This window comes from Bos taurus, chromosome 1 (genome assembly GCF_002263795.3).
Source record: "Bos taurus isolate L1 Dominette 01449 registration number 42190680 breed Hereford chromosome 1, ARS-UCD2.0, whole genome shotgun sequence".
NCBI lineage: Eukaryota > Metazoa > Chordata > Mammalia > Artiodactyla > Bovidae > Bos > Bos taurus.
In genome coordinates this window covers 73,801,221-73,819,731 of record NC_037328.1, presented here as the reverse complement: position 1 = coordinate 73,819,731, position 18,511 = coordinate 73,801,221, and the positions used below count along the sequence as shown (strand labels likewise).

The following is an 18,511-nucleotide window of genomic DNA, read 5'->3' as shown; positions in this document are numbered from 1 at the left end:
ATTGAGTGAATAAGGTGGGCATTTGTGTCCGTTTTTGTGTCCTTATCTGGTTATTGGCATTCCTGAAAAGAGTGTAGAAGAGAAGAGCATTACTTGCAGGTCATGGATACTTCAGACCTAAGCCCAGCCAGGAGCCTGTCACAGGCTTTCCTTTTAGTTATCTCTGAAAATCATGGCAGGGCAAATTGACTGTTCTTATGAAAATCTTACTTACTTGTATCTATGTTGCCTAGAATGAACTATTTGAAAAAGCTAAAAATGAAATCCTCGATGAAGTTATCAGTCTGAGCCAGGTTACCCCAAAACATTGGTGAGTATTTGACCTTTTCTCAAAGACTTTACTATGTGAATTATAATGGAATACTAAAATTTAGATCGATAAGGCAGTGATTTATTGTAGCCTTGGCTCATCCCCCAAGCACTTAGTACTAACAGACAAGAACATAAAAATGTCTTTTTATAAAATAAAACCACTATTTTAGTCTAACCAATTAAATATTTTAATTATAATGAATTAGGTATTTATTAAGTATTTCTGAGAAGAGATATTCTGAAAGATAGCTTTCTCCTTGCTCTTTTGAAATCTTAATTCATCTTAGGTTTTTCCTTACTTATACTTAAAAAATACATAATTTTGATTTCTGTAAAATCTTTTAGGTAAAAGTTATGTTAAATCATGCTTTAGCTAAGTATCAGTCTGTCAAAAACTAGTTGTTCTTGTTTGGTCACACATAAAGAACAAAACTACAGAGAAAATTGATTTGTAAAAGGAGAAGAGTATATTATTTTAAAATTCTCATATCTACATAAGAACACTGGTGCTTTTGTAATGTGTCTAATATGTTTTGTGCAAATCACATTTGAAAATGAATCCTATTTGAGATTTTTTTAAAATAGCAAGTAAGTGTACTCTTTTGAAAAATACTCATGCAAATTGCTCTTAAGGCCAACTGTCATCTTCAATTTATGTTTTATGTCAATATGTTGGAATGGCACTGTAACCAAACTAGGGTCAATGTATCTCAAGCAAGCTATATATAAATATCCTTTAAGTTTTTATAATCTGTATTTTAATTAATAAATAACATATAAAAATTACCTTCACAATTAAATCTGTAGTATTTTAAGAATTTATTAACTTCAGAGTAGAACTGTCTTTACTGCCGTTTATTATAAATATTTTTTTCTGTAACTTTTATATGCTCAGTTGGAGATTATCAAAATTGAACACAGACAGTAGTATCCGTTCCTGAAGTTTATATTCTGTGCTAGTTTCCCGATGTTGGTGCCCTTTCTTCCTCAGTAATCTCTTAAAGTAATCAAAATTTGATTTTGATTTTAAAGTAAAATCTCTCTTCTCTCTTAATCAAAATTTGCCTATTTTTAATCTTTTCTTGTTGTCCAAAAAAGAATTCTGATCTTACCTCTATTTGTTGATTAATCTGAGCCATCAGGAAAGTGCACACACACACATACACACGCAACAAATTTGTTATCTTTATTGGAGATGCGAGTTCCATCCTTGGGTTGGGAAGATCCCCTAGAGAAGAAATGGCAACCCACTCCAGTATTCTTACCTGGGAAATCCCATGGACAGAAGAGCCTGGCAGGCTGTAGTCCACGGGGTCGCAAAAAAGTCAGACGCGACTTAGCAATTAAACAGCAATGCTTTTCTGTAAGTCATCCAGCTTTGGAAGTTTGCCAGAGATAGATATGTGTGTGTCTGCATGTAAACATATACATATATACATACAGAATGAATAATACTATTGACCTTACTAGATTGTATGAGGATAATATACCAAAAAAAGTGATTTGTAAAACTATAATAACTGTAATACTATGGAGAAAAATGTGCCTTTGTAAATTTCTGGCATCATCAAATGGAATGGTTAGTTTTGTTTGGACAGAGGAGTTTGAAATCAAAGTATACCTACACTTAAATGAGCCGAGAAGATAAACGCATGGGTGGCGAAGTGAATTGTGGAGGCACAAGAAAACTATATTGTCAGATTGCCTATTGAGCCAGCAAGGAGAAAACTAGGACATCTGGTTGCTAGAGATTTATTCTTTGAGTTGCTGGATCTTTTCATCACCACCCCTCTTTTTCCCCAGACTCTATAGATTAACACAAACATTGATCAAAATAGCAGGTCCTAATCTTAGCTGTTTGTGCCACATTGATATCAACTGCATTGCACCCAAAATGTTTTATTTTTGTGACATAGTTTATGTTGTATTAGGTAGTATCTTTTTGCTACTTAATGTCTTATGTGACATTTTAGGATACACCTTTATAATGTTTATTATTATTTGAGTCAGAAGACTATTTGATCTGTATTTGGTGATCCAGAAGCACTCTTACAAGTTTTTTGTCTACTGTACTTCAGTTATATTTTAAGAAAGTTATTGGCAGTTTAGATTTGACTTATGATTCACTTTGCTTTCACTTTTCACTTTCATGCATTGGAGAAGGCAATGGCAACCCACTCCAGTATTCTTGCCTGGAGAATCCCAGGGATGGAGGAGCCTGGTGGGCTGCCATCTGTGGGGTTGCACAGAGTTGGACACGACTGAAGCGACTTAGCAGCAGCAGCAAACTCTCAGCATTTTCACATAGTATACATCACTTGATCATTAGGAGTTGATTATGTACACTAGCAGGAGATAATTATCCTTATTTAGAAGGATAACTGGCTGGATTTATAGAAATACACTTAAAAAATGGTATCATGGTAAAATGCATACATTTTTCGGTGAGAAGTATGAAGTTTATTTTGTTGAAGTTAAAAGAATGAAAGGAAAATAGGAATGCATAGTTAAGCACCCTAACTCAGGTGTAAATAATCAAAAAATGTTCTTATAATCTGAGATTTAAAGAATATATAGGTGCTAGGTAAGCCAGTGACCAGAATATTTCAGAGGCCAAGAGATAAGAGCAAGAAAAATGACACGGGTAACTTAAGGCAGTTACTTATGGTTTTAACATAGAGAAGCAAGAGGCAGAAGATGAAATAAATGTAGGTATAAACAAAATATAGATGATTAAGGGCCTTAGAAACCATGTTCAGAAAGTTGGAATCTATCCTACAAGCAGTGAAAGCCAGTGAGGAGTTCAGGTCAGATTTGCATTTTAGAAAGATTTTTGTAGTAGGAGGAGTGGAATACAGGTGGAGAAAACTGAGCAAGGAGACAGTTGGCTATTGAGATAGTCTAGATGAGAAGAGAATAGTGACTTGAATAGTAGTTGTGCAGATGGAGAAGAGATTACACTTTTGAGATATTTGAGAGGTTACCTAGAGGATAGAAGTGATAGTATAAGTGTAAAAAAATTGAAAACTAGGTTTTTATTTGGGATTACATAATATTTGATTTATCTGTAGAGTGGATTGCTCTGCAGCCATTGAAAAATATAGGATGTTAACATGGAAAACCATGTACTCTACAGCTTTATACTGTATTAATTAAGCAGTATGTGTAATATCACCTGCATCAACACACAAATAGTAATGTAGGCATTAAATTTTTTTAAATGATAAATTAAGCTGTGAATAGTGATCATCTGGTGGCTTAGACGGTAAAGAATCTGCCTGCAGTGTAGGAGACCAGGGTTTGATCCCTGGGTTGGGAAGATCCCCTGGAGGAGAGCATGGCAACCCACTCCAGTATTCTTGTGTGGAGAACTCCATGGGCAGCAGGGCCTGATGGGCTGCAGTCCATGGGGTCACAAAGAGGCAAACACGATTGAGTGACTAACACTTTTACTTTCAGTGAAAGAGAAATTATAGAGGACTTCTTTTTCTGTATCGATTTTAAATTATTTTATGGAGTAAGTCCTATGCTTTAAAAGAAGAAAGAAAAAAAATTTTAATTAAAAGAAAGAATATATAGGTAAAGTTTGGGAGATGAAGAGGGTAATAAATAGAACTATAATGGTAACTGTATTTTGTGTTTTAGTGGTACATGGGGTTGCAAAGGGTTGGACACGACTGAGCGACTGAACTAAACTGAATCAAATCCCTGGATGATTGTAAAACTTAAGAGTAGAGAAGAAGCCTACAGTTACCTAGAACATTCACTGGGGAATTGGCCAATGTAAGCTGAGGACTAATGATTTGGAAGAGAGGTTGTGGGATTGGGAGAATGTAGCTTCCTCTTCCTGACACTGAAGCACATTCAGCTAATGAGGAGCTTCAAGCAGCAGAATTTGAAGATAATCATTGAGGGTCCTTTGCAAAAAGTTACCTAAGTTTTGTCAGAATTTGATGGTCTGTAATTTTGTTACGATCTCCTTGAAAAGGTATATGGGTTGTAGAGTCTTGTCACAGACTGCAGCAGGAGCAGCGAAAGGCCTTCGTGGTCAGAGGCTGACTCGTGATTTTTTGTTCATCTTTCAGAAGTCTTGAGTTTGTGTTTAAAGTTGCCTGAATAGATGACCCTGATAAGCTTCTTTTCTTCCATCTTGCTCTTAAAATTCTCCCGTTATCTGTCATTATCGCCATGACTAAATGGACTTTATCCTTCTGACCCTCAGTGTGCATCCTCTCCTCACACTCTTTCTCTCTGTCTCCTTTCTCCCTTCCTCCCTCCCTTCTGTTTTTATTGAAATATAGTTGACGTACAGTATTATGTTAGTTTCAGTGTACCACATAGTGATTTGACATTTGCATACATAATGGAACAATCACTGTAAGTCTAGTAACCATCTGTCCCTATGCAAAGTTATTACATTATTATTGGTCATATTCTCCATGCTGTATATTATATCCCTGTGACTTATTTTACAACTGGATGTGTATATACCTTTTCATCTTCACCTGTTTGGGCCTCCCTTGCATACTTTTGTTTTCTGGTCGTAATGGAAAAAAGACCTGAAAATTAGCAAAGGAAAACCAGCAGCTAAGCTCATTGACCCAATAGACTTAATGTTACACAAAATGTTGAGTGAATATGAGTCAACTTGCACAGTAGGGAGTGTTGACTCTCCTCAACCAAGAAAAGTACAGTTTGGCTTTTGGACAGAAGAGGGTGTTCCTGTTACCCTGAGCTTTGTAACAGTACCCTAAAAAGTGAGATTACTTTTAAAACTGATCACTCGATAAGCAGTTTGCTTTTGTATGTTGTAGCACTATTTTACAGTAGAGATTAATTTTGGAGAATTTGAATAAATATTTTCTAGCGATAACATTTTTTCTTGATTAAAATAATTTTCTTTTTTCTATTTAGAGAACTGTGTTCTTGTAAGGTGTCTTTTAAGATACAATTTTCAGCTTGATTATTCATCCTTTATATTATCTTGAAATGTTGAGCAATTTTACTTAGCAATATTCCATAACATCTTTGTGCTCTGTGCTGATAAATTATTAAAATTGTACCAAGAAGTGTACAGTCTTGGACTCCACAGTCAACACATATAAAGTATGTATTAATATTAGGTAAATGAGTACGTGAAAAGATACTTAGAATTACTAGTCATTCAGTTCATTTCAGTCGCTCAATCGTGTCCAACTCTGCGACTCCATAAACTGCAGCACGCCAGGCCTCCATGTCCAACACCAACTCCCAGAGTTCACTCTGACTCACATCCATCGAGTCAGTGATGCCATCCAGCCATCTCATCCTCTGTCGTCCCCTTCTCCTCCTGCCCCCAATCCCTCCCAGCATCAGAGTCTTTTCCAGTGAGTCAACTCTTCGCATGAGGTGGCCAAAGTACTGGTGTTTCAGCTTTAAAATCATTCCCGCCAAAGAAATCCCAGGGCTGATCTCCTTCAGAATGGACTGGTTGGATCTCCTTGCAGTCCAAGGGACTCTCAAGAGTCTTTTCCAACACCACAGTTCAAAAGCATCAATTCTTCGGCGCTCAGTCTTCTTCACAGTCCAACTCTCACATCCATACATGACCACTGAAAAATCCATAGCCTTGACTAGACGGACCTTAGTTGGCAAAGTAATGTCTCTGCTTTTGAATATGCTATCTAGGTTGGTCATAACTTTCCTTCCAAGGAGTAAGCGTCTTTTAATTTCATGGCTGCAGTCACTATCTGCAGTGATTTTGGAGCCCCAAAAAGTAAAATCTAACACTGTTTCCACTGTTTCCCCATCTATTTCCCATGAAGTGATGGGACCAGATGCCATGATCTTCGTTTTCTGAATGTTGAGCTTTAAGCCAACTTTTTCACTCTCCACTTTGACTTTCATCAAGAGGCTTTTTAGTTCCTCTTCACTTTCTGCCATAAGAGTGGTGTCATCTGCATATCTGAGGTTATTAATATTTCTCCCGGCAATCTTGATTCCAGCTTGTGCTTCTTCCAGTCCAGCGTTTCTCATGATGTACTCTGCATATAAGTTAAATAAGCAGGGTGACCACATACAGCCTTGACGTACTCCTTTTCCTATTTAGAACCAGTTTGTTGTTCCATGTCCAGTTCTAACTGTTGCTTCCTGACCTGCATATAGATTTCTCAAGAGGTAGGTCAGGTGGTCTGGTATTCCCATCTCTTTCAGAATTTTCCACAGTTCATTGTGGTCCACACAGTCAAAGGCTTTGGCATAGTCAGTAAAGCAGAAATAGATGTTTTTCTGGAACTGTCTCACTTTTTCGATGATCCAGCAGATGTTGGCAATTTGATCTCTGGTTCCTCTGCCTTTTCTAAAACCAGCTTGAACATCTGGAAGTTCACGGTTCACGTATTGCTGAAGCCTGGCTTGGAGAATTTTGAGCATTACTTTACTAGCATGTGAGATAAGTGCAATTGTGCGGTAGTTTGGGCATTCTTTGGTATTGCCTTTCTTTGGGATTGAAATGAAAACGGACCTTTTCCAGTCCTATGGCCAGTGCTGAGTTTTCCAAATTTGCTGGCATATTGAGTGCAGCACTTTCACAGCATCATCTTTCAGGAAATAGCTCAACTGGAATTCCATCACCTCCACTAGCTTTGTTCATAGTGATGCTTTCTAAGGCCCACTTGACTTCACATTCCAGGATGTCTGGCTCTAAGTGAGTGATCACACCATCGTAATTATCTGGGTCGTGAAGATCTTTTTTGTGCAGTTCTCTGTGTATTCTTGCCACCTCTTCTTAATATCTTCTGCTCCTGTTAGGTCCATACCATTTCTGTCCTTCATTAAGCCCATATTTGCATGAAATGTTCCCTTGGTATCTCTAATTTTCTTGAAGAGATCTCTAGTCTTTCCCATTCTGTTGTTTTCCTCTATTTCTTTGCATTGATCGCTGAGGAAGGCTTTCTTATCTCTTCTTGCTATTCTTTGGAACTCTGCATTCAGATGCTTATATCTTTCCTTTGCTCCTTTGCTTTTCACTTCTCTTCTTTTCAGAGCTATTTGTAAGGCCTCCCCAGACAGCCATTTTGCTTTTTTGCATTTCTTTTCCATGGAGATTGTCTTGATCCCTGTCTCCTGTACAATGTCACGAACCTCAGTCCATAGTTCATCAGGCATTCTATCTATCAGATCTAGGCCCTTAAATCTATTTCTCACTTCTGCTGTGTAATCATAAGGGATTTGATTTAGGTCATACCTGTATGGTCTAGTGGTTTTCCCTACTTTCTTCAATTTAAGTCTGAATTTGGCAATAAGGAGTTCATGATCTGAGCCACAGTCAGCTCCTGGTCTTGTTATTGCTGACTGTATAGAGCTTCTCCATCATTGGCTGCAAAGAATATAATCAATCTGATTTTGGTGTTGACCATCTGGTGATGTCCATGTATAGAGTCTTCTCTTGTGTTGTTGGAAGAGGGTGTTTGCTATGACCAGTGCATTTTCTTGGCAAAACTCTATTAGTCTTTGCCCTGCTTCATTCCGTATTCCAAGGCCAAATTTGCCTTTTACTCCAGGTGTTTCTTGACTTCCTATTTCTGCATTCCAGTCCCCTATAATGAAAAGGACATCTTTTTTGGGTGTTAGTTCTAAAAGGTCTTGTAGGTCTTCATAGAACCGTTCAAGTCATTAGGGAAATGCAAATTGAACCCATACTGGGATACCACTGTACACCTATTACAATGCAAAATGAAAATGACTAATGATACCAAATGTTGGCAAGATGTAGAGTATCTAGAACTTTCATACCCCTCTGCTGAGAATGTAAAGTGGTTCAGTCAGTTTGGAAAATGGTTTGACAGTATCTTATAAAGTTAAATATATAATTACTGTATGATTCAGACATTCCACTCCTAGCTATTTGTCCAAGAGAAATAATAGTCTGTGTCATACACAAACTTGTATTTGTGATAGCCAACAACTGGTAACAACCCAAATGTTCATCAGAAGGTGAACAAGTAAACAGATTCATGTAATGGAATATTCAGTTCAGTTCAGTAGCTCAGTCGTGTCTGACTCTTTGCGACCCCATGAACCGCAGCACGCCAGGCCTCCCTATCCATCACCAATTCTCGCAGTCCACCCAAACCCATGTCCATCGAGTCAGTGATGCCATCTAACCATCTATTACTCAGCAAAAAAGGAAATGAAATACTAATATATGCAATGTAATGGATAAATCTCAAAATAATTATGCTGATGCAAGAAGACAGACAAAATAAGAGTATATGATATATGATTGCATTTACATTAAGCTATGGAAAATACAATCTGTAGTGACAGAAAGTAAATCTAGTGGTTACAACTTTTGTAAATGATGAATATGTTATCTCGGTTACTGTGATGCACAGACATGTATGTATGTCAAAACTTTAAATACATGCAACTTATTGTAAGTCAGTGATAACTTTAATGATACTTCAGTGAAGCTCTTTATAAAAACTTGATACTATGTTTGAATTTGGTGTTCTTAGAACTTTTTTTTTTTTAATTTCAGGGAAGAAATCCTTCAGCAGTCTTTGTGGGAAAGAGTATCAACTCATGTGATTGAAAACATCTATCTTCCAGCTGCACAGACCATGAACTCTGGGACTTTTAATACGACAGTGGATATCAAGCTTAAACAGTGGACTGATAAGCAGCTTCCTAATAAAGCAGTCGAGGTTAGGATATAATTTAATTAAATGGGTAAGAAGCATTATCTGAAGAGAGTAGGAGCTGTGACTTTTATGATTTATTCCCATCACAGCCTCTATAGTTCCTTTGCTTCTTAAGCTCCTTTTATTCTTTATTCCTGATCTCTGTGTTGGGATTAACCTTAATGCTGCTATCAGTTACGACTATTAAAAAATTTGCTAATTGCTATGGTGTTGGTGTGAGGGTATTGGTTCTCCTTCCAAAGGTGGCATTTAACAAAACCAGCAAAATTTGCTTGAGTGTGAAATATTTTTAACTTCTTCTGTGGATAGATATGCCACAAGGAAAGGGTTTAACTTTGTTTTCTGCAGGGTTCAATTTTAATGAAATAGTTTCCTTAGTTAAGACCCTGCCAAAAGGTTAGACTAGGAATATAAGAAAGTTACACTTTCCTCTTAGAGAATGCATTTCTGATACCTGTGTACCTTGGTTCTAGCACTTTCAGGCTATTTGCTTAGTAATGTTTCTGTTTTCTCATCTCTAAAATAAGGGTGAAAACCTGGCCTACATAAAACATTGTTATAAGGAGTCAAGAGTTAACATATGTAGAATACATAGACAGTGTATGGTCCATGGTAATCACTCAGTAAATGCCAACTGCTTTACAATGATGACCATCATCATCCAAATTGATCTTGCCACGCACGTTATCTGAAGAGTGATTGTAGATCAGAGTCAGTGTGTTCTCTGCCTCTGTGTGAAAATTAGAATCCATGTTAAAAATAATTTTGTTTTTCATACTTACTAGAAACAAAATGTCAGTGTCCACTTATTCAAGTGTATTTTACCCTCTCCTGTCCTGCCAGTCTTTGCTTCTTTATCTCTGCTCAATTTCCTCAAGTCTCTTTTTCTAAGAACTCTTGCAGCCATTCTGCCTTCAGGTGTTCCTGACCCCTGGTCTCAACACATTTCCCCCTAAAGTAATTAGAGAGCTGCTGCCACCTCTTCTCACAAATGGCCCTGACATGGGCCATGTCCCATGATAGAGTATTTTCATATCCTAAGGTTCAAGCAGTGGAAGCAGTCATAAAAATGGCAAGTGACTCTCTTTTTTGCTACTTTCTCCCTTCACACACCTAGGTGTGGTAGAAAGACGTGAACCTGCTGAAGGTCAGGAAACAGATTTTAATACCTCACTCTGTATTCTTGGACAGTCACCTTCTTTATGCCATCCTTTCTTTATGTTTAAAATGAAGAGGGCAGAATATTAAGTGCAACAGTAACTAGCCCACATAGTCCTAAATAGGTTTAGTTCTTAATTGCTTTTGACACTGTGCTCTCATTTCACTGTTCAGATCATTGGGAGTTAGCAGTAATACAAAACTCAATAGTACTCACCTTTGTTTGAAAGTGTTGACACATTGCTTCATATATTTGCATAAGGGCAAAGATGTGAAAAAGACTAAATCATTAAGAAATTTAAAACTTTTTACAGTATGAAAGAGGCAGGCAAACTCAGATGTTGTAGAGAGTGAAATAAGTAAGTGAACTGAGTCTGGTGGCTGATGGGGGCTGCGTGCTTTCTCTGCTGCAGTGGGCAGAGGTGTGTAGAACGTGGGCCCAGTGTTGCTAGACAGTTCAAGTGAGACTGGGAACAGATTTTATATGAAGTCTCTCAGTTTTTAAATGTTGGTTACTAATTTTTTAAAATTTAGGAGGCCATATATGTGTTGTAGCTTTCAAAACATATCGGTAGGCCAAATCTATCCCACCAGCTATTAGTATAAGGTCTTTAGGGCCGAGTTTATATTTGCTATCTTTTTTAAAAATGTGATTTCATAATGTATTTTCTGATAGACTGATTTATCACAGCTACCTGGTTTACATTCATGTGTTTATTTTTCCTGTTATACATTAAATGAAAGTATGAATATAAATACAGCTTTTTTCTTTTAAATCATTCTAGGTAGCTTGGGAGACCCTACAAGAAGAATTTTCCCGCTTCATGACAGAACCAAAAGGAAAAGAACATGATGACATATTTGATAAACTCAAAGAGGCTGTTAAGGAAGAAAGTATTAAACGTCACAAGTGGAATGATTTTGCAGAGGACAGCTTGGTATGTCATTTGTATATTAGGGTGCCAGTCTCATATTTTTGTATGATTTCTCAAATTGATATTCTTTTGTAGGAGACTATTTTTATATGGTTTTAAATTTAAATTAGGTTCTGAAAATACTGAAAATAATGAAGGGAAGAACTAGATTTATAGAATGCAATCGGCCTTTTGACATTTCTCTGGCCTTCTAAAGTCACCCTCTGCTATTTCTTCCTTGGCTTTCATTTCAGAAAAAAAAAAATCAAACCTTGCAGTAAACAGGTTTCTATAAACTTCCACAAAATTTGCATGGGCCTGAACTATTGATAGCTGCTTCTCATTTTACCCTCAGTGATAACAAAAGGAATTAGATGCATTGGTTTTCAGTGGAACTGAGTCAAAATGTTAAGACTCCTAAAATCATAACGTGTTGGATGCTCACATGGTACCAGAAGCTCGGCTGTGTATTTTGTAAACATTTTATTTCATTCTTAAGCATATCTATTATTGTCACTGGCAAAGCTGGGATACACACTCCCACTCTGTCTTAGTTATAAAGAAAGGTCTGGCTCCTGACCTTCATCACCTGATAAATCTTTTGTTATGTAGAATGTTCTCATCACCATAGTCAAACCTTCGTTAAGCACCAGTTCTACTCAGTTATGAGACAAACTGTTGGTAAGATTGCTCTGTTTTCTGGAAATGCATATCTCACTGTGGGCTAATCCTAATTATAAGGTGTTTTTGTTTTTAAGAAATGTTTGTCTTCATATTTGAAAGCCATGTTCATTCTTGTTAAGCATCTTAATAAGATTGGTTTTCTGAGAGAGAATGGTGCCATTTTCATTCATTCAGTAATTTAAAAAGTATAAGATTTGAAAGCCAATTTTTTATAAGTAGCTCACATTTACTTAAGATTGTGTAGACCTTTTAAGCCTCCTTCCATTACATTTTCCACTGCTAGTAACAGTGAGATAATGTTTATTGCTTTCTTTCTTCTTTTCCTTTTTTTTTTTTTTTTTTGAAAATGCTAACACGTAGGTCATACGGCAAAAAGAAGCAGTAGATGTGATCTGAACCATTAGCTCCTGAGTACCAGGATTCTAGGGTGTAGCTTGAAGCATACAGGATGCTGACGCAGGCAGATAATGGGACCCTCTGCATTTGCATGGGAGGGACATACTTTTACGTTATTGTAGTTACATCTCTTAGTTTGGATATTTGCTGAGCTGTTGGTTAGAAAAAAGTTACTAAGATGACAAGACATAAATCAAAGTAGTTGTTTTTCTTTGTTATTTCAGAGGGTTATTCAACACAATGCTTTAGAAGATCGATCCATATCTGATAAACAGCAATGGGATGCAGCTATTTATTTTATGGAAGAGGCTCTTCAGGCTCGTCTCAAGGATAGTAAGTAGGAATGTGGATTATTAAATTCTTAGTATTCTCAGTGGAAAGTCATCTAACTTTAGTGACCACTGGTTAAAAAAACTTTAACATCTCAAGATCTTTGTCAGTACTACTCCAGTTGAATATTATTTGTGCAGTTTTTCAGTCAGCTGCTTGTAACTACTAAAATGTTAAAGTGGACACATGTTTATGTGTAATTATATTCTAAAAAGCTGTAATTCAGACTATTTTAGTATTTGCTACTATACTTATGGAAACTTCTTAAGCAATTATAGTTTTCATAGATTCTAAACATATAAAATTAAATTCTTTAGCTTCTATATGCACCATATCAATCATATAATTTTTTTCTTTATTTCAACTGACTATATTGACCCAGTGTTTTGAAGTAGTTAAGAAAGCAAGATAGTTACATTTTATGTGCCTGGTAAATGATAAATTTTTTTTTTTTTTTAATTTTTCTAGCTGAAAATGCAATTGAAAATATGGTAGGTCCAGATTGGAAAAAGAGGTGGTTATACTGGAAGAATCGAACTCAAGAACAGGTAAAAACAAACAAATCTTTAGCATTTTAATTCAGGCATTAAAATATAATCTCTGAATGCCTCTAGACCAAACTTAATAATTTCAAATATTTTATATCAGCCTTTCTAAAATATAATAAATCTTTAGAATAAACAATAAGCTACAAAAGAAAGTTTTTTGAAAAGTGAGGTAGCTGTTATTAAAAAGAGTGATTGATTATTTTGTTCATTTGAGGTGTTTGAGGTAAATAAAGACTCAAGTTTAAACAGAAGAAAAAAATGATAAAGATTTCAGAGGATGTAGAATAAATGTGATTAGAATAAAAGATATGATAACTTTTTATTCTGTTATCACTGAAATTTTCTGTTGTCTATTCAAGTTATTTTATTCTTTTGCATTTTTGCTCCTGTGTTCACAAAATAAGTATAAAAATTCAGACAGGAAGTAGAATTATATAATTCATTCATTTTATAAACATTTAATGAGCACTTTAACAAAATGGTAAGGCACATATAAGTAACTTTATAAGTGAATAAATAGGAAAATGTGTAGTCATTAAAATCCTCCCTCTACCCATTTTTATTCCTTCCTTGTTATGGTTTCTTTTCCTATTAGCATTGAATCTTACACCACTATCTCTTTCTTATGTCAATTCCTTAAATAAAGATTGTAAATAGAATAGAGAATCAAAATATATAGATGAAGAAAGTAATGCATAAGAAAAAGGTGGCGTACAATTCATTTCCTTTCTTCCTTTCTTGAATCCATATAATTAGCAAAATGAGACCATCAAATGTGGAAATACTGAAAGAGCAGATAAAGAGAATAAAAGGTTACCAAATGATATATCACATATTTTTTTCTTTATTTTTTGTTTTCATTTTAAAAAGAATTATATATATTAATTATATGATCAGCACCCTATTATTTTTTCTGGTTTACACATTTCTTGTTTCATAAGCTGACTATCTTGAGTCCCAGTTGTCTTAAAATAGTGAAAAGACAGTCTTCCGCCTGTCTTTCTTTCTAATTTGATTTTTTTTTGGGAAAATGAGTCATGAAGAGACTGAAGAGAACCTGATGAAGTTGACGGAATTACGGTTGGGTCTGGCCTCTGTTCCCCTGGAGAAGGAAGTGGCAACCCACTCCAGTATACTTGCCTGGAATATCCCATGGATGTAGCCGGCCTGGCTACAGTCCATGGGGTCACAAAGAGTCAGACACGACTGAGCAACTTCACTCCCTCACTCACTCACTTGCCTGTGTTCAGAGTACATCAGTTAGTTACCTCTGCTCTCCAGATGGACTGCGGGGAGGCAGTCTTTCAAAAAAGAATTTCAAGGATATCCATCAAATATTTCTGACTTTGAGACAGGAAGAGACATTGATTAGAAAGAACTGGTGTAAGGCAGATTAACTCCAGGGAAAGTGGTGTCTGACCCTTAAGGCTTCAGTTCAGTTCAGTTCAGTTGCTCAGTCGTGTCCGACTCTCTGCGACGCTATGAATCGCAGCACTCCAGGCCTCCCTGTCCATCACCAACTACGGGAGTTCACCCAGACTCACGTCCATCGAGTCAGTGATGCCATCCAGCCATCTCATCCTCTGTTGTCCCTTTCTCCTCCTGCCCCCCAATCCCTCCCAGCATCAGAGTCTTTTCCAGTGAGTCAACTCTTCACATGAGGTGGCCAAAGTACTGAAGTTTCAGCTTTAAAATCATTCCTTCCAAAGAAATCCCAGGGCTGATCTCCTTCAGAATGGACCGGTTGGATCTCCTTGTAGTCCAAGGGACTCTCAAGAGTCTTCTCCAACACCACAGTTCAAAAGCATCAATTCTTCGGCGCTCAGCTTTCTTCACAGTCCAACTCTCACATCCATACATGACCACTGGAAAAACCATAGCCTTGACTAGATGGACCTTAGTTGGCAAAGTAATGTCTCTGCTTTTCAATATGCTATCTAGGTTGGTCATAACTTTTCTTCCAAGGAGTAAGGCTTAGTTAGGCTTAATTAGGTCTAGAACAACCAATGATGGCAGAACTTAATTCAGCAACTAGTTGTAAATATGCTTTAGCCAAACATTCTCAGAGAAAAATGGTTCCTGGTTGTATGTTACTTTCTCAGGAACTTGAACTTAAAAGGAATCCCTTAAAGAGAAGCAGGGGAATTACTGGATTGACCAAAAAGTTCGTTCAGGTTTTTCCATAAAAAAACAACAACAGGAAAAACCTGAACAAACCTTTTGGCCAACCCAGTAGTTTTAAGGTCAAAGCAAGGATCTGTAGAGGAAACTTTCTTCTAGGGTTTCAGGGCAGCGTGCATAAGATCCATAGATGAATGGAGGCCATCCTTTGGAGAGGGGAGTGACAGGAGAATCACAGGGGAGGTGTTTGTATAGGTATGTTTTGTTTTCTCTTTCAAAACAAAGCTTCATGTCAGAATCATTGAATTAAGTTCTCTAATCTCTCTAACCCTCCCACTCCCAGTTGAAAACCACTGGTCTAGGCTTCATACCTGGATGTTTTATTGAGAAACAGATTCTAGAAGAGATTGAGAATATTCCTAAAGTCTCATACTGCAAATTTAGATAGCTGTGTAACAGTTTCATTTCTTTTTGAATTGGCAGGACTTAGGAAAAGAAACTTAATTTTGTCCTGTGTTGAAGAGGAGAAATCCATGTTCTGAAAATTATTTTTTGCTTTTATATTGTTACTTTTACTTAATTGGGGGGGGGGGGGTGCGGGATCCAGTCCTTTGAAGCATTCTCACATTGAGCTAAACTAATGGAAATCTTGGTCAGGATAGACAGGAGAGTAGTGGTCTCCTGGACACCCAGTGTGATGGGGACAGGTGGACAAGTGGAAGTGAAACAGGACAGGAAGAGTGGGAGGATGTCATGATTAGAGATTTCCTTCCTCTCTCAGACCAGATAGCAGAAGTTTAAGAAGACAGTGAAATTTCTCTTTATTAAATGTCTTTTAATGTGTCATGTTTTCAGAGAATAGTATTTAATAGTTTCATTTACAAGCCATTTCTTTGTGTTTAAGTGTTGTTCTTATGGGCAAGATGCTATGGCAGTAACTTGTTTCGTGTAATTCAGTGAATTTGAAGCTAGTTTCCTGTACCATGCAATTTGGAAAGAATGAAAAACTGAAAATATAAAGTTACTTTGACACCATACACTAGTTTTGCTTTCAAAGTTATCACTAGTGTGTGTGTTTTCCTCATTTGGTGAAGAGATTATAAGCAATATAATTGTTTAGAAGAGACTTGAAGTGAATTTAAGAATGATAGATACCTCACAGAAGCAGTCTAATAATGATTTTTAATGAAAAGACTTAAAAAAAAAACTATGACTTTCATATTTAATTTATGAGAAAAAGACTATGTCAACAGGCACAGGGCCTTATAGTCATCCAGTTCTTAGATATAAGGCATTCATAGAACATTATCTCTTCCCATGTATACAGGGTACTTTTTCCTAGATTGAACTCATACCCTAAGGTCAAGAAACGAAGTGCATAGTAAGGTGTCTTGTTCTGTAATTTGGACAGTAAAACATTTCAGCCAAAGTAAAATACAGTAAATAGGGCTAATCCCCTTCCCCCTGTGGCCCTTCATATGTCCAGGTTGTTTTGCATTCATAAGCCGTGCTGTTCTGGTCTTCCTTGTTTGTTATGATTGAGCGTGTGTCACCGGTCGTGCCAAAGTAATATATTTATTAAAATTGGGACTCTCTTTTTATAATTATGCCAAGTCATGAACTATCTAATAAACACAGTCCTCTTTAAAACATTTCAAAGTGTGTTCACAATGAAACCAAGAATGAACTGGAGAAGATGCTGAAGTGTAATGAGGAGCACCCAGCTTACCTTGCGAGTGATGAGATAACGACAGTCCGAAAGAACCTTGAATCACGAGGAGTAGAAGTAGACCCGAGCTTGGTAATAAACGTTGCTGAAAGGCATGAGTTTGCTTCCTAAGTCTTTGTTTCTTGTAGTAAAATGTTTTTACTTCTAATATATTACCTAGATACTTAAGTACTTAATTTGATTTTGATCATGGGTGCTTTTGCTGACAAAAAGAACTCAGTGATTTTGAGTGTGGAAAAAATTTGAAATTTTATTCTCAGTATTATTTTTTTAAGTGTAATGCTTTAGTTTGTAAATGGGGAACCTGAGACCTAGAAAAGGGAAGTATCTGGGCAAATTTAGCAGTTAGTTCTGGCAAAAGGGGATGAAACACATTCAGATCTCTACACCACATTACACTGGGTCAGATTACAAAATAAAATTTTTGCTTGAATATAGTTCATTTATATGTATGTTTTTTCAGTCATATGTATCTTAATCATACTTAATGTGTATGAGTAAATTGGATAATGTCTTTGAGTTCTATCTCTTTTTCCTTTTTTAAAATAAATATGATGCTATATAATTATAGTTTAGAGTAGTACTTTTTCACTTTCATGATGCTTATTTGGAGAAAGTCTTTAAGAAGCAATTGTGTTTCTGGATCTATATTCCCTAGTTAGGGTGTAAAGGATCAACTTCATTTTAATATTAGCTTAAGTGAATTCCATTTAGAAAAGTAATTCTAGTGGGTAAAATAATCATTAAGAAATTTCAAAGCCACACATAAATTCTTTTTAAAAGTATTTGCTATTTACGTCTCTGCACTTGAGAAAAGAGTATACTTATTTAAAAAATTAACCAGAGATCAGAACAAGAAAAGAAAACTGATGAAACAGATAAAGCTGTTATATATCTCATTGTTTATAAATTGAAAATGAAGTTAAAGCTAGTGATTACATGCAGTTATTAGTTGAATATAGATGTAATTTATCCACATTAGTCCTAGTTCTCACTAACAATAAATTGTGTTTGGTTGGGTACTTTTGAACTTTATAAATGGTTAATACAGTAGGAGGGACTTTGTCCATATCTTAGGATGTGGATTGGCTATATATCTTAATTACTTTCTGTGAGTAAGAAAACACCAGTTTTTTCCCCAAGAGAAACTGTGTTCACTGAACAAAGTACTGTAATCTAGATGGGCTAGATGTCAAGAGATGTGACTTCTGGTACATTTCCACTCCATTAGCTAGTAATACTGCCTCTAACAATTGGTATAAACTCAGCCCCCTTCCCAACCGCCAGATGGTGTTGGTGACGCTTGTTTACTTTCTCAACATTATCATTGTCGTGCTCAAGAAAAGACAGTGGTGTAAGAGAACCTTGGACACTCTGACAGACTATATAGTAATAAAACGATGGGGTATCATATTGCTGAGGTAACAATGAAATTTAATAATAAGAAAGGAAATCTTGTTGGATTGATGGACATGGTCTAAGACCAGCTTCCTAGTCTAGCACTGACCTCAGTCAAGGCTCACAACCTCATTTGCCTCAGACACCTTAATTCTAACTAGGGGAAAATAATCCCCACCCTGTCTACTCTACTGCATTATTAACAATAATGCTTGTTAGAAACAGTACAAATTTTGA

The 18,511-nt window shown here is 36.3% G+C and overlaps 1 protein-coding gene across 4 annotated transcripts in view; it reads left to right on the top strand.

Annotated features, from left to right (window-relative positions):
• Positions 1-18,511, top strand: part of OPA1 (OPA1 mitochondrial dynamin like GTPase) — an 86,563-nt gene that overhangs the window by 36,650 nt on the left and 31,402 nt on the right. For all 4 annotated transcript variants that reach the window (XM_005201501.5, XM_005201500.5, XM_005201499.5 and 1 more), the window contains 6 exons: positions 234-310; positions 8,834-8,999; positions 10,940-11,092; positions 12,373-12,481; positions 12,947-13,026; positions 16,808-16,948. In XM_005201501.5, the coding sequence (XP_005201558.1) occupies positions 234-310; positions 8,834-8,999; positions 10,940-11,092; positions 12,373-12,481; positions 12,947-13,026; positions 16,808-16,948 (726 nt within the window). The remainder of the gene's footprint in view (positions 1-233; positions 311-8,833; positions 9,000-10,939; positions 11,093-12,372; positions 12,482-12,946; positions 13,027-16,807; positions 16,949-18,511) is intronic.